Genomic DNA, 17,264 nt, shown 5'->3' with positions numbered 1-17,264 from the left:
ACTGAAATACAGTACAATATTTAAGCCCTGGCCCTCAAGCACTGAAGTAATACACACAGTCCAATGCTGGAAAGAGAAGTCACCAACATATGAAATATACAGTATAAAACAAGTCTTTACTATAAACTGAAATTCAAGATGTGATTGTATAGCAAACAATCTTCTAAGTAATAGTGAAGCAGCTGGCATAACCTCACATAAATTATCAACGCTTAAAAGAAAGTTGACTTTTGATGGTCTAGTTAGTGGCCTGTCAGAGTACCGATCCTTTATTCTGCACACAACTATATTTGATTGTTTTAAAAGTCTTTTTTTATGTGCAACGCAACCTTTACATATGTTTCATTATGTTACTGTAAACTTTGGAGGCTTAAAAATGTACTCAAACCCTTGTGTCTACAAGCAAACAATTTTGTGAGAAATATGAGTATGCAAGGAAAAGCTGGCTTACACTAGTATTCCCCTGACTCACTACCATCTTTGTACACAAGGAGTTTAAGTGACAGAAAATTATGTTGTGAGCTTGATGCACAAACCACCACTAGTTTTGCTTCTGGGTTTATGGCTCAGTAAGAAAAGCCAGACAATTTTCACAGTATTTGTGAGGAAGGTACTGTCTTATGTTTCCCTACTTTGGTGCAGGCTATGTACACATAGCAACTCAAAAAATTAGTGAAGGTATAAAAACAAGCCAAATACCAGGCTGCAACAAGTACTGCTGGCTGTTTCCCAGGCTGCTCTGAAGTTCTTTTTTGTTTCTGAAACCTGTTAAAACGTCACATTTTTCCCCACAACAAACTGTAAATATGTACATAAATGTATGGGAGATTTCTGGATATTTGATCATTCAAGAATGCCATGTATGAAGCTTTTTCTGTTTTGGCTGCAGGTTGCAAATAAAGTCTGGGGTGCCTACCAATTAAACAAGTTTTCTTACATTGAGATTTAAGAGTTCACAGTGAGTATACTGTAAATGGTTCAGATGTTCCTGTCTCACCCAAATAAACTCCTATATGACAGATATCTGATACATGTGGGTTTTGGTTCAGACATTCCCATCTCACCCAAATAAAACTATATAACAGATCAATCTGATACCGGTGGGTTCCTTTTGTTCCTGGAACAACATCAAGGTTGTTCTTCCAGGGAAGTCACTCAACTTCAACCAATCAGCTTTAAAGTTATTATATGAATTCACAAATTGGGGACAATTATCTACACAATTTCACATTGTGAAATTATGCTTCAATTATGGTTAAAAAAACACCTAACTGCAGGAAATTAAATGATGACTGATTCTTGCTTCCAAACTCCAAGTTTCGCAAAGGTTTGTGTATGCCTTTTCTTGCACTTCCTGCTTTATGATGTACGAGGATAACTTTAAAGCTGACTGTTTAGAAGTTAAACATCGTCCTGGAATAACAAATTTGATTGGGCTCCAGGAGTAACAGAACCCCCAATAACACAGGGTCCATCTCATGTGTGACACAACCAGAAAGAATGAATGTATAAAACTTTCCTACCTGGGAAGATATCTTGGAGACTGACAGGAGGCTTATTGGTGTCTATAGTTATTCTGCATGTGACACTCTTTGATGGAGGTGTTGGGGAACAAACAAGCTTTAACGGTAGAATAAATTTGCATTGTGCCACTCGAGGAACACCTAGAGAGCAAAAGAGTAAATAAAAAAGGATAATGATGAAGGATAAAAAAGGATAATGTGAAGACAGACTGACTTCACAAATTCACAAGCAGAAGAATTAACCATGTAGTGCCCTGCATGCCAACAATATCCATCACAGGATAATCTTTAATTATTTAATACAGGGCTGAAACAAAAATATTACCACTGATGCCATGATGTTTTGATCACGTCTCATCATACTCACCATAAGGATTAAGCTCTGCCAGAGTAAAGCATGGAAATCAAAAGAAAAAAAACAAACTAGTGATATGAGGTTCAATACAATCATAAAAGCAAAGAATATAATGTCCACACAGTGTAAAGTTGCACGGCAAATGTAAATGAAGATTTTATAACTGGGCAAAACATAACTGAGCACAGTGAAGCCAAGCCAAGCAAAACTGAATAAAATGATAATGAACAGAATGTACCCATCAGCAAAAGGAGTCTTGACATAATGAATTGCTCCTTATTCTTGCACCAGACAGCTTTTAACACAAACCCGAGATGAGTGGTTCAAGTAGATTGAGCATCTATTTCAAGGCCAGCTACTAGGTTTTCTGTAAGCAGTATATTTTGCACCAGAAATCTAAGAATCAGTCTCCTCATCAAGCAGCCTGTGCTGTTGATGCCAATGGCTGTACACAAAGGTTGTGGTATGGAGGAGATAAGAAAAAAAAAAAACCAAAGTGGCCACTTGGTGTATATTACATTAACCAGGAGGATAACAGTCAAGGGAATGAATGGTCATTTTTTGAATGCACTCTACTTTAATTCAACGTGTGCACCACACAGAGTTTTTTGTCAGTCCCCTGCCTATGACATACCTTACATATCTTTAACTTACTATTTTAATTCTAGATAATCATGATGCTTTATTTGGGTTGCAGAAACTAACACAGGCTAGTCTGGAGGCAATTTACATGCAGAAACATTTCCTTTGAGATCAAATGACATTTCTAGTTCAAACTAAATAATGGTATAATTAGTTGGTAATTGGCATTTCAATTATTTACCATATACTCACGCATACATTCTCCCGCAGATAAGCCAGGACTTGAATTTACCCCATAATTTCAGGTATTTTATAATGTCAATCATATAAGTCGAATGCTGAAAACTCACACTATTGGTCCAAGAGATTACAATATGCTAACACCCACCTGAGAGAGTAACAAAGGAGCACACTGCCTTTTATTTTCTATGTATTGGGCCTACGTGACCACACGGTAATAGCCAAACTATTCTGAAGCAACGTTTGCACTGATTTGTGTTTTTTGCATCTCACACCCTCATACACCTTTATCGTAAGAGCATCCTCTTATCTACAATGTAACATTCGATCAGAAGAAACTATGAAGCTGGTTTTAAATTAAACGTCATTGAAGTAATGAAAGAAACTGGTAACTGCACTGCTGCAACAAAATTCAATGCGTCTGAGAAATTGATGAAAGACTGGAGGAGGCAAGAAGATGTATATAAAAAAAAAAACAAAAAAAAAAAAACTGCATTTTTGAATGGGCGTATAAGTCAGGGTCTGATTTTATGATTGATTTTTTGGGTTTCAAGACCGACTTATATGTGAGTATATACAGTAAAAAACAGCCACAAGAAAGTAAACATACAGGAAAATATAAGGAAAACAGTGGGAAGGAAGTGAGCTTTTTGCCCTCTGGTGTTCACAAACTACAGTTCAAGTAGTGAAGTTGTTTTTAAGAACCAAAGAGGACTTTGCCCATCACAAGTAATTTATCTATCACCTGACAAAATCTGTCAAAACGAACTTGCCTGTTGCTGTAGTGTATGACACGGCTACATCTCCTTCCAGTTCAGCTGGTGAGAAGCTCCCTGTCAGGAAGACATGAAATGTCACAGCAGATGAAGACCCTGGACCTGCAAAAAAGCAATATAGTACCTTTTGTGAGTTTGCTATCATTAATCCCATTTATGCCTACTCATGTAGACACACTTCAATTGCCCAAAATCAAACTCCGCAAAGATTTCAGTAATAAACAGTATCTATCAACAGAAAAGCATGAAGGGTGGTAACCCCAATTCAAGTTAAATGGATGCAAAATGACACAGCTGCCATTTTTCTTTAAGTACAATAGAGCACCCCATGCTTACTACATTTTCAAGAACACTGAAGAGGTGCTGCTGTGCATGAGCACTAGGCACAGTGCACACTATCAAAAGTGCTTTGGAGACCATTGTGCTTTTCTAAAAATCCATGAAATGTGTCTTATTGAAGTACTGCAGCTAATAAGAGAGCAGTGCTTTCCGTATGTCATGTGCTTGTAGTGCAAAGCAAAACTTGTTCTATCATAAAGTCAATGGCAGAATTTATCCTGAGAGGTATAATGCACCCAGAGATTTTGTGCGACTTTACATAATGTGTCAAGCAACCAGAAGCTTCTGTTACTAAGAAGCTTTTCCACTGCCAATCAATACAAACACATTAAATATGCTTTAGTGTGCAGTAGGGTTAGGTAGAGACCCACAACACTAAAAATTCAGCTTTCAAAATTACAATTAAAATATGAATTAAAGTATAGTAATTTTCAAGTTAATATGAAATTGTGCAAAAAAAGAAAAAGTGCAAATAAGAGTTGCACTGAAAGTCTTAGCATCTATTGGTCACTCATACAATAGAACATCAAGTCACCTTCAGCTGACCACAAGCATATTTTCTTCCAGGAGAACCTGAGAAAATTTGAAGCAAAATACACGTGGCACAATAGTGCTAACATATCTTGAAGTTAGCTCCTTTCACTTTATATCTGTGGAAGAGAAATTAAACTTTCAGTGCCTTGAAAGAGCGAATTCACTGTTGTAGGTCTGTTTATTCTGGGCACACCAAGTCTTCTATGGCCCCCCAGTCTTTAGGCTGCCAAATGCAATATTTTGCTATGATGTGTGGCAGTAGCTGGTAGAGGTGCAGGTTGTTGTAATTGGGCATAACTACAAAGAGAGTGAATGCCAGGGATAGGGAGAAAGAGAGTGTCTCTAAAAGCTCAGGCAGGTCTATGCTAGATTATTCTTAGGGGTTACTCTACATGCACAGTCAAGAGCAGGGAGTGACAAATAATAAGGGGCAGCTTTGTGAAGGCAATCCACATGGTGTCACTCTTGTTCCAAATCTTTTGGTCTCCTCATCTGATATACATGCAGTACATCACTTTCTCCCATCTTGCACTAGAATGTTATTCTTTTGCAAACTGCATGGCTGACTCTTAAAGGTACTTTATATAAGTGAGAAAATAAAGGTAAACGAGGAAAAAGAGTAATGCATACTGAATGATGACACTTTTACATACTGTAGATGTAGTCACCAACATATCTAAACAATCATCATCCCTTTATAGGGAGGGAAGTATACAAAATGCTTTATTACATGTAAAAATCAGCTTCAGATGGTAAAGTGGCTCAAAGGACAAAATCAGAGATCTTCTAAACAATGCCGAAAAAATTCTGGTCAGAGGAGATGTGCTTGATTTTGGAACAAATGAGTACATACATAGCACACTCAAAGGTGTATAGGCCCAAATGCTCGTTTCCCACAGTTAGGTTTCTGGTGGTTATGAAGTGGCTTGTAATGCATTTATGTAGCATACTTTAGGTTCACAAATCCACAAATATATACCAATAAATGCAAAGCATTTGTGAGTAATAATGCTCATTCTTTGCTGAAGCACTTCTTTCCAAATATTTATGAAATATTCTAGGATGGCAGTCCTTGGGAACAAATAATCAGAGAATGGTGTAAAAAACATTAAAACAACAAATCAATAACATGACCAAGTATTCAAAGCAAATGAACTCAAATGGGAAATTCTGGTTTGGCACCTGTGAAAGTATTTTCAGCCACCATTGTGAAAATAACACATCATGAAATTGTAATGCAGCAAAAGTGATGCATTTCTTCCAAAATAGTACCATAATGGAATAATGGTGAATTGTGGTGTCCAAACATCTAGTTAATGCAATTTACATTACTTAATTATTTCCACCCCCTAGTATTAACAACATTGACTGAACGATAACGTGCTGCGAATACACTTGACTTGAGCATTCATAGTTTTCATACTCTTCCTCTGTATGTTTATCATTCGTTTGCTCAGAGGTTAATAAGCTTGCTGCTTCCTGAGCTCTTCTTTTCTCCACCCTAGCGGCCCACTTCTTCTCTTCTTTCGTCTGCATCTTTTTGTGTTAAAACTGATTAAGTTAGTGTTTGTGTTGCAATTAGCTAGTACGTTTTCTTTAATTTTTCACTTAAGTCTTCAATCTGCCTCAGGAATGATTTAAGATATGAAGAGGTTGGGGAATTGATGGCGAAGGAGGTAGGGAATGAGAACGGTGTCCATATGCATGCGTCGCATGGTTGCCCTGCTGGCCGCGTCTGAGAGTTGATTTTACAATAAAATAAAATACAAACAGAAAGAAGAATAACCTTGGAGGTCTATCATCTCCCTGAAAGCGGATAGTAGACATCACATGGTATATGTGTACCAAATTTCAGGTCAATAGGTCAAAATGTTTGCGAGCTACAGGTGATTTAAAATGCTGGACAGGCAAATGAACAGCCACGGTAGCGTATTACATATAAAGGTTAGAATTATCTTAAAACACTGAGCCACTGTTGAAATGCTTATGAGATAAAGGGGATTATAAGAGAAGGACTGGAACAGAAAATTTCTCTATATGCAGATGATATGGTACTGTATATATCAGAACAGCACTTACTAAATTTCAAAAGATCTCTGGTCTCAGAATTAATTTCAACAAAAGTGTACTCTTTCCAGTGAATTCTCAAGCATATAATATTAGATTAGACACCCTACCTTTTATAATTGCAGATCAGTTTAAATACCTAGGGGTAAATATCACAAGTAAACACAAAGCTCTTCATTCGCCATCTGTATGGAAAAACCCTTGGTCATGGTCATGAAGGTCAACCCTTCATCTCACTCTAACTGGAAGAATTAACGTTGTTAAGATGAATATTCTTCCTAAGCTTCTTTTTTATTTCAAAACATTCCAATATACTGTACATCAATACATCTTTTTTTAAGCAATTAGATTTAACAATAACCTCATTAATTTGGAACTCAAAACATCCACATATCCAAAGAGTGACCCTACAAAGACCTAAGGCAGAAGGTGGCATGGCTCTACCTAACTTTCAGCAGCAAACATACAAGCTATAAAAACCTGGACACAAATAGACAAACATACACAGGCCTGGTCCGCAATAGAAGAGAAATCATGCAGTACTTCTTTATATTCCCTGCTTTGTGCCCCAATAAATGCAAGTTATCGGCAATATACTAATAACTCAATTACACTTCACTCACTCAGAATATGTAACCAATGTAGAAAGCATTTTAAGATAGAGAAGCTTTTATCTGTGGCATCTCTGCAAGAGAACCACCTCTTTCAACCCTCGCAAACATATGGAGTTTTTAATATCTGGAAAAAAAATTGGGATTAAATTGCTTAGAGATCTTTATATAGACAACATCTTTGCATCCTATGAACAATTACATTCCAAATTTAACTTTCCAGTTACACATTTCTTTCACTATCTTCAAATTAGGAACTTTGTTAAACAGAACCTGCCCGATTTTCCTCATCTTGCACCCTTGTCCATGCCGGAAAATATATGGCTCAATTTCGAGGATTTAGGCACCATCTCTGCAATATATAAAATTATTTTACAGTGCCTCCCTTTCAAAGATCGAAGAGGGCAATGGGAAAAAGATCTCTTAATCAATATATCAGAAAAGGATTGGAAAGTAGAAATGCAGACACTTCACTCGAGCTCCATATGCGCAAAACATACAATTATTCAACTCAAAATGATATATCGAGCACGTCTGACTCGCTTAAAACTGTCCAAAATGTTTCCAGGGCAAGATCCAACCTGCGAACACTGCTTTCAAGTCCCAGCCTCACTGGGTCACATGTTTTGGGCTTGCACCAAATTAACATCATTTTGGACCAAACTTTTTAAGTGCCTTTCAGACAGCCTTGGTGTCACAATCCCTCCTAACCCATTAACAGTTGTGTTTGGGGTTCTTCCAGATGGGTTTAAAGTGGAGGACAAACAAACAGTGATTGCATTCACTGCACTTTTGGCATGCAGATTTATTTTGCTAAACTGGAAGAATCCTAACTATCTTCTTTTAAGTCAGTGGGAAACCAATGTTTTATACTACTGTATTTGAAATTGGAAAAAAATAAAATATTCAGTTAGAGAATCTGTACAGATTTTTTTCAAAACCTGGCAGGATCTAATCAATAATATTTTAGAATAAGCACTTAAAGCACTAAGGAAACAATTATCTCCGCATTTCTTTTTCTTCTCCATTCATCTCTATTGCCCTATTAAACTCATCATTTTAGGTATGTTTACAAGCCTTAAGTTTTACCCCTTTGGCCATGCTCTCTCTATCAGGGGTGGGGGTCGACTTGTTTTCAATCCTATTTTTTTGTAAAAATGTATCTATTTGTATGGAATGATTACAATAAAATTAAAAAAAAAAAAAGGAATTATCTTAAAACAATAAAACTTGATTTATCTGCCTGTGCTTATTCAGGATATGTTACATTTCCTAAGCTATAACAAATCACATTAAATCTCCAAATTTAAATCAAAAAGAGTAAATGAACAAGGGTGTTTAAAAACAGAAGGGAAAAAAACACAGAAGATGGTTAAAATCTCAAAGTTCAATAAAAGGCTCAAACCATGGTTTAGTTAGTACAGAAGGCCACAGGTTTATGGGGCACTGGCAAGAATTTAGAAACAGATAGAATCTATGCTGCTAGGACAGGTTACATTTAAGCCAGAGGGGCAGTAATGAATTGGAAAGGTGGCATGAATTAGGTAAAAATTGCTTAACATTTACATGTAATTATTCGGTCGAAGCCTTTATCCAAGGTAAATTACAACATCTGTGATACAATTGGTTACATTTGTTTTTCCAATTGTGACACAGGCAGGTCAAGTGTCTTGCTCATGGTCACACAGTGTCAGTAATGGGATTTGAACCCACAACCTCACCTCACAGTGTACCTGCACCACAGTACAGTGGAACCTCAGGTCACGACCATAATTAGTTCCAAAACTCTGTTCGCAACCCGATTTGGTTATGACCCGAAGTAATTTCCCCCATAGGATTGTATGTAAATACAATTAATCCGTTCTGGACCGTACGAGTGGTATGTAAATATATTTTTTTTAAAGATTTTTAAGCACAAAAATAGTTAATTATACCATAGAATGCATAGTGTAATAGTAAACTAAATGTAAAAACATTGAATAACACTGAGTAAACCTTGAACAGAGAAAACTAACCTTGCCGTCTCTTTAAAAACAAGCCCGGTGCATTCTTTAACTGCCTTCTCGCGCTCTCTCTCTCGCTGCAAAGGGAATGCACAGTGAGAGACTGAACACGTGCGGAAATCATTGGCGCATACGAACCGAAAGGAAACTGGCTTGTTCGTCACCCAAGTGTGTGGTCGTGAACAGATGCAAAAGTTTGGCAAACTTTTTGGTCGTAACCTGATTTGTACGTGGTCCTAGACGTTCGTGACCCGAGGTTCCACTGCACCTACAAACTGTGGAGGTTTGGAATTTAGGAAAAATTGATGAATAATGTATGTACAAAAACCTAGCATAGCAATAAAAAATAACCTTTAAATTACAACATAATTGTGAACAAACTGCTACCCAACAATACTACCCAGACAGCAGTCAATCTAAAATTTTATACTTTAACAATAAAAAGCAGTATGTTTAGGTTAGTATGTTACTATAATAGGTGACTTTAATAACCTGAACATAACATGACAAAACTCAAAAAAAATAATGGAAAAGAAGAACAAGTTCAAAAATATGATGAATATTATTTTTGTTTTATTTAATGCTCTAAAACAAAACATATGTTTGTTGTAGTTACAGTAATGTATAAAAATCAAGATAGAACTAATTCAGAGTATTAATATTATATTCATAAAATCACATTTTTATCAGTATTTTGGCAGATCATATAAAGAAAAAACTAAATCCATTTATTTTAGTAAGTAACATTTTGAGCATATGCAGCAGTCTTAAGTGAGACAAAATTTTAGGTATGGAGAAAGGCTAAGAGCAGTGTGGTAGATTTAAATATATATTTCTTACAATGCAGGGCAAGGTCATTTCAAAATTTAGAAGCAATGTGAAATTCATAAGAAGTCCTTAGTGGATTAATAAACAAGTCTAAGAAATTGCATAAGGAAAATTAAGTTAAACAAGAATATTCTTGAAAATACAAAAATCATGCCCTAAAGCTTTTATTCTTTATTCTAAAGAAAGCAAACACTCCATAAAAGAAGCTGCAAACACTCCATAAAAAATCTAAATGTTTTACCAGCTAAAGGAAATATTAATGAAATATTTAAGATTTGCAGATTACAGATATACTATATAGTACTACTACAGTGAACAAAAACAAATAAAAAAACAATTAAAATACTCAGGACTTGATAAAATTTACCACAGAACACTCAAGGAAATACATACTAAAGAACCAGAAGGATGTAAAAAGTACTAGTCCTGTCAAGTCTATAATAGTTTTTTTTCTATAAAATGTACCACACAAAATATTTTGTTTTGTAAGTACTATTACATGCACTGTTGCAGAGCTGAGACTTACCAAAGCAATTCTTCAATAAAATGTGGGTTCATTTCTTGTATTAAATTAATGCCTCTACAGTTCATAACATATGAGAATGTTTATAGCAAGCTGTTATAACATTTGATATCTTATTCTAATTCTTTTTTTTAATTTCTACAGTTAAATTCATAAGTGAAAATTATAATTAGATACAATTGTAATTACATTTTGACCAGTCTGAGTTTGAACTGAAGATATCTATATTTTCATTTTGACTAGGTGAGACTAACAGATTTTTTTCTTACTGGTTTCAATGATACTTTAAATTGAGAGATGTATAATTCAATTTTGAATCATCAAAATAAAACATAAAGATAACTTTATCATGTCTTATTTAAAGAGGTCAAACTACCATTTTAGAAATCTAGAATGCAATTTTAACCAGTCACAATATATTCAAGAATGTAACTGCAGAAAAAGAAATTGCATTAGGGTGAGACATTGACACACCCTTAATACGACCGATTTGGTGGTGCAGCGGTAACAACTGCTGACTCGTAATTAAGATGTTCGCGGTTTGATCCTGGATGAATCCATTTTGAGTAGTGAGCTGCTCTAATTCTTACTATTATAGAATAAAAACATTCATTTGATTTTTCTCCATATACTGTAATGGACGTTAGCGCGACGGCCGAGGGAGCGGAGCTGCGTGTGACATCATCACGTCTCCCATGTAATCACGTGAACTGACTGTGACCGCAGTACGTAGAAAAGAAGGAAGAGCTCCCAAAGAGCGCTGAAGAAAAACGCCAAATACTTTATTCGCGAGATACAAGTTTAATGAGAAGACGCGAGGTATAAACGAGACTTTGGATCACTTTGTAACGGAGTTCAAATTGCTGTAGCGAGAAACTTTTAAGTGCCGGGTCTTAGCTAACATTAAATAAAGCCGTGGACATCGCAACATCACACAAGAAAGCAGCTCACGTGAACTGACTGAACGCAGTACGAGAGATCACTTCTATGCATCAAACCTGTTCAAAAAACACAACAATTACACAATTGACAAGGTAGGAAAAGAATATGCTCCGAGTTGAGCTCCACAGCTAACGCGGTCTTGCGGAAGCAACCGCCACGCTGCCACCAAATACTCACAGAAAAATCCACAAGTTAATACACACGCTGTCTCTAGAGTTTCTCCACACTCAATGTATTCCTCGCATCCCCTTTATACCCTCTGATCTCCCATTTCAATTCAGATGCCTCCAATTTCCAGTAAGGCTCTGCTGCGAGATGACAAGTAATAAGTCTCAGGGACAGACCCTACAAAATGATGCCATTGATTTCAGGCAAGATTGCTTTTCTCCTGGACAACTATACGTTGCATTCTCAAAAGTATATATATATATATATATATATATATATATATATATATATATATATATATTGTAATGGATGGCCGGGTTCCACGCCTGACCCTTTTGCTCATGTTCCAGGGAAGCCACCAGAGACTCCGCAGTACATTTCCCCGGGACGCTTCGAACCCTCAACTGAGCGGCTGAACGGGCAGGAGTTTCCTGCCTGATTCCACTCCCGCAAAGGTCGAGCCAAAGGTAGTCGAGTGTGCTACAACTGCGGCAACTGTGCCCACATCTGGCGGTGTTGTCCTGTGAGGACGTCCAAGTGGCGACGTCGGGGCAACACCCCCAGACCATTTGCTTATATTTCCACAGGGCAGAACTGTAGTGCTGAGGACACCAACTCCCCGTTATGGAGAAGACCAGCCCTTGCGGGACGGGCCGCTGAGTCCCACGAGAATAATCTGGAAGAGGGGTGGTGTAATGGACAGCCGGGTCCCATGCCCGGTCGGGACGACCCTGCTGTATATGGTCCGGGGGAGCAGCCATGGACTTCTCAGTACCTCCCCCGGGACGCTTGGTGGCAGCCTCCCTGGTTGATGATGCCTCAGTTTCCCGCAGGGTTTCATGGGAAATGGAGTTCACCCCAACCCTGTGGGGACCCAGGATGGCCGCCAGGGAATGAGACAGAGATAATTAAGCCCAGCTGGTTTAATCATCAGGCCCACATGGGAGTGCAATTGGGAACAGGTGAACAAGCAACAGGAGCACTCCCGGGAGGGCCATAAAGGAGCCAGCAACCACCACTCTGGGCGAGAATCGGGAGGAAGAGGACGAGGTTGCCTGAGAGGAGTGGTGGTGCCAGCAGAAGGACTGCTGTGTGTAAAGTAAGGTGCTTTGGGACTGTGTTATACCTGTGGGGTTCACGGGGAAGACGTGCGCCCACAGGTGAAGAGAAAAATAAAAAAAAGATTTCTATTCAATTTACACGTGCCTCAGTGTGAATCTGTGCCGGGTCGGGCGCTTTATATAGCGTCTTATTCACTAGCTAGATAGATACATATATATATATATATATATATATATATATATATATATATATATATATATATATATATATATATATATATATATATATATATATATATATACATACACACACACACACAGTGGTACCTCGGTATACGTCTGCTTTGGAATAAGTCCAACTTGGTATACGTCCTGTTTAGAGGTGAAATATTTTGCTTGGTATATGACCTTTGTTTGGAATACGACTCGTGTGCTAGAACAACACGTGTGGTATACCGGGCGCGCGCCTTCAAAAAAAAAGAGCCAAGTTTTAACCTGTACAGTAATCCCTCGCTATATTGCGCCTCGACTTTCGCAGCTTCATTCTATCGTGGATTTTATATGAAAGCATAACTAAATATATAACGCAGATTTTTCGCTGCTTCGCGGGTTCTGGACAATGTGTCTTTTTACTTCCTGTACATGCTTCCTCAGTTGGTTTGCCCAGTTGCTTTCATACAAGGGACGCTATTGGAGGATGACTGAGAAGCTAACCAATCAGAGCACGCAGTTAAGTTCTCCTGACTGAGAAGCTAACCAATCAGAGCACGCAGTTAAGTTCCTGCGTGCTGAATGCAGTGTTAACCAGGAAGTCTCGTCTCGCTCATTCAGCATCAACGTGTTTCGCTGTGTAAAGAATTGTGCTCTTTTGTGTTTATCTTTGTGCATAGTCAAGCCCTTCATTATGGCTCCAAAACGATCTGTTACTGCTTCAGGGGCTGTGCCCAAGTGCAAACGGAAGATGTTAATGATTGCCAAAAAGGTAAACGTTTTGAATTTGTTGAAGGCTACGATTCTTTTTATTTAAAAAGTAGGAAAGGAATATAAGATCTATGGCCGCAGTGTCCTTTTAACCAGGGTGCAAAACGAGTTGTAAGTGGATGTAATAAGGCAGTAGTCTGGATGGAATCTGCTTTAGGGATTTAGATTGAAGACTGCCAGAAGAACAACAACGGCAGTGCTTCACAATCGCCTGAAGAGGCTACTTTGGAAGAGCTGTAACGCTCTCCTTTGTTGTGCAGTAAAATTAAACTCATTGTTATCGGACGAGTCATTTTCATTTATTTCATCTTATTGCTTTTGTATTTATGTATTTTAGTATTAAGCAGTGTTTAAATTATTTTATAAAACCCCATCAATGTATAATATGCCAATAACAATAGGATTTTTTTTCATGGGAACGAATTAATCATTTTCCCATTATTTCTTATGGGAAAAATTTGTTTGGTATAAGTCCTGTTTGGTATAAGTCCAAGGATCTGGAACGGATTAAGGACGTATAGCAAGGTACCACTGTGTATATATATATATACTCAGCAAAAAAAGAAACGTCCCTTTTTCAGGACTGTGTATTTCAACAATAATGTTTTAAAAATCCAAATAACTTTACAGATCTTCATTGTAAAGGGTTTAAACAATGTTTTCCATTGATTTTCAATTAACCATAATCAATTAATTAACATGCACCTGTGGAATGGGAGTTCTAAAAACGCAGGACATTAAAGAGAATTGTCTACCGACTGTGAAAAACACCCAAAGAAAGATGCCCAGGGTCCCTGCTCATCTGCGTGAACGTGCATTAGGCATGCTGCAGGGAGGCATGAGGACTGCTGATGTGGCTAGGGCAATAAATTGCCATGTCCGCACTGCCTAAGACAGCGCTACAGGGAGACAGGAAGGACAGCTGATCATCCTCGCAGTGGAAGACCACGTGTAACAACACCTGCACAGGATCGGTACATCCGAATATCACACCTGCGTGACAGGTACAGGATGGCCACAACAGCTGCCTGAGTCACACCAGGAAGACACAATCCCTCCATCAGTGCTCAGACTGTCCGCAATAGGCTGAGAGAGGCTGGACTGAGGGCTTGTAGGCCTGTTGTAAGGTAGGTCCTTACCAGACATCACCAGCAACAACGCCGCCTATGGGCACAAACCCACCTTCGCTGGACCAGACAGAAGTGGCAAAAAGTGCTCTTCACTGATGAGTCACGGTTTTGTCTCACCAGGGGTGATGGACGGATTCGTGTTTATCGTCGAAGGAATTGAGCACGCCTGGGACCTGTTGGATCGCAGGGTGAGGGCTAGGGCCATTCCCCCCAGAAATGTCCAGGAACTTGCAGGTGCCTTGGTGGAACAGTGGGATAACATCTCACAGCAAGAACTGACAAATCTGGTCCAGTCCATGAGGAGGAGATGCACTGCAGTACTTCAAGCAGCTGGTGGCCACACCAGATACTGACTGGTACTTTTGATTTTTTTGTCATTCAGGGACAAATTGTGAAACATTTTTAGTTTATGTCTTATGGTGTTGACTCTTTTAGTGTTCATACAAATATTTACACATTAAGTTTACTGAAAGTAAAACAGTTGAAAGTCAGAGGACGTTTTTTTTGCTGAGTATATATATATATATATATATATATATATATATATATATATATATATATATATATATATATATATATATATATACATACATATACATACATACATACACACACCACGATCTACATACTGTCAAATAAACGAACCACACACCGTGGTGCAACATGGGAGGCTTCGCCTCTAGCGCTGACGTCCGAGGTTCGATTCCCGAGAGGGGGTGCAGTGAGTCTGTACTGCCTGATGAGCCCAGAATTAGGGCGAAACATGTGCCGCGTACTGTTTGCATTATTTGACAGTAAAACTATTTCAATTTATTCAATATATATATCAGTGCTTCCTGATTCATTTTACCCTCGCACCCCCTTGGTGTGAGAAGAAGTATGAAAAAAATATGAGGTTAACGCAGAAAAACAGATCACCAATTGAAGCTTTATGAATAATGGATACTTTATTCGCCATCAATAATTGTTTTGGTAAAGCCATACTCGGTGTAATCCTCCTTCCATGTTATAATTTTTCCGCGACTAGCCATGATTAAATGATTGGTAAAAAAGTAAGAGCGAAGTGAGGGTGACTTATTCAGGCAGGCAGGCAACAGCTCAATAGCTCAAATTTGGATATAAGTAGGTTCTATTTAGTCACCAGAAATATCTTTGGTAGGAATGGAAGTTGAATTTAGTCTTTAAATTTCTATGGTGAAAAAAAATTTATGCAATGATGACTAAATTTAACTTACATTCCTACTAAACATATTTCTGTCGACCAAATAAACATTACTTATATTTAAAATTTAAATAGAACTTGAACAGATACGATAGTTCATAATACCCACGCAGCACTAAGTACAAATAAGAGCAGGAGTCATCCGTTTTAACAAGCAGTGTATTGCACTGATACGATATAGCCTGCCCATTTAATTATTTATCTTAGATAAATTAAGATTTTGTACAAATAATGTTTTTAATTTTTCTTCCTCGATGGATTCTGGCACCCCAAGCAATAGCTGCTTGCACCCCAAAGGAGATATATATATATAGCAAAATACCCGAGCTTCGCAGTGAAGTTGTGTGTTAAAGAAGTTATGAAAAAGAAAAGGAAACATTTTAAAAATAACGTAACATGATTGTCAAAGTAACTGTTTTGTATATTTGGCCGCAGCGTCACAAAGTTGTTTTCGTCTAGCTGCATCAGAAAATGTACCACGACGTCTGACATGCCTCCTTTTTAGTGTTTTCTCACAGCTTGGATTGCTGCTGTTATAATCGGTTTGAGTGTACACATATATATATATATATATATATATATATATATATACACAGTATATATATATATATATATTGTGGTCCCCGGCCGGGACGCCCAGGAGGACCAGAGGAGGGCTTGTGCCTCCTCCAGACCGAGAGGGGGTGTCCGTCCTGGTTATACTGGAGGCTTTGGGTAGAGGGCTTGGAAGCCCAGCCCTGTAGGGGCCCGTGGCCACCGCCAGGCGGCGCCCAGTGCCTGATTATCCCAGGAGCCCGGCACTTCCGCCACACCAGGAAGTGCCGGGGGAAGACGACAGGGGACACCCGGACGGCTTCCTGGTGCGCACCCGCACTTCCGCCACATGGGGTGTGTCCGCGGAGATTGCGGGAAGCAGCTGGAGCCCATCCGGGTTCCTATAAAAGGGGCCGCCTCCCTCCAGTCAGCAGTGGATGTCAGGTGGAAGTGGACAGAGCTGGAGAGAGGACTGGAGGCGGCCAGGAAAGAAAGGCACAGGAACTGTGAGCCCTGGACTTTGGGGAATCAGTGCAGAAGGCACTGGGGTTAGTGTGCACGTTAAATTTGTAAATAATTATTGTAAATAAACAGTGTGTGGTGGAGCCAACGATGTCCGTCTGTCTGTGTCCGGGTCCAAGTTCACAATATATATATATATATATATATATATATATATATATATATATATATATATATATATATATATATATATATATATATATATATATATATATATATATATATATATATTATATATATATATATATATATATATATATATATATATATATATATATATTATATTATATTATATTATATATATATATATACACCCATATATA

At 38.1% G+C, this 17,264-nt stretch overlaps 1 protein-coding gene across 4 annotated transcripts in view; it reads right to left on the bottom strand.

Annotated features, from left to right (window-relative positions):
• bbs9 (Bardet-Biedl syndrome 9) overlaps positions 1-17,264 on the bottom strand; it is a 448,663-nt gene that overhangs the window by 77,958 nt on the left and 353,441 nt on the right. For 3 of the 4 annotated variants that reach the window (XM_039736257.1, XM_039736258.1, XM_039736260.1), the window contains exons 14-16: positions 3,474-3,578; positions 1,891-1,905; positions 1,524-1,664 (exon numbers count right to left, since the gene is read on the bottom strand). In XM_039736257.1, coding sequence (XP_039592191.1) covers positions 1,524-1,664; positions 1,891-1,905; positions 3,474-3,578 — 261 coding nt within the window. The remainder of the gene's footprint in view (positions 1-1,523; positions 1,665-1,890; positions 1,906-3,473; positions 3,579-17,264) is intronic. The other variant, XM_039736259.1, reaches the window with a different exon arrangement.

Source organism: Polypterus senegalus, chromosome 15 (genome assembly GCF_016835505.1).
Source record: "Polypterus senegalus isolate Bchr_013 chromosome 15, ASM1683550v1, whole genome shotgun sequence".
Classification (NCBI taxonomy): Eukaryota; Metazoa; Chordata; class Cladistia; order Polypteriformes; family Polypteridae; genus Polypterus; species Polypterus senegalus.
The sequence above is the reverse complement of the archived record's forward strand: the minus strand, read 5'-3'. Positions and strand labels throughout refer to the sequence as shown.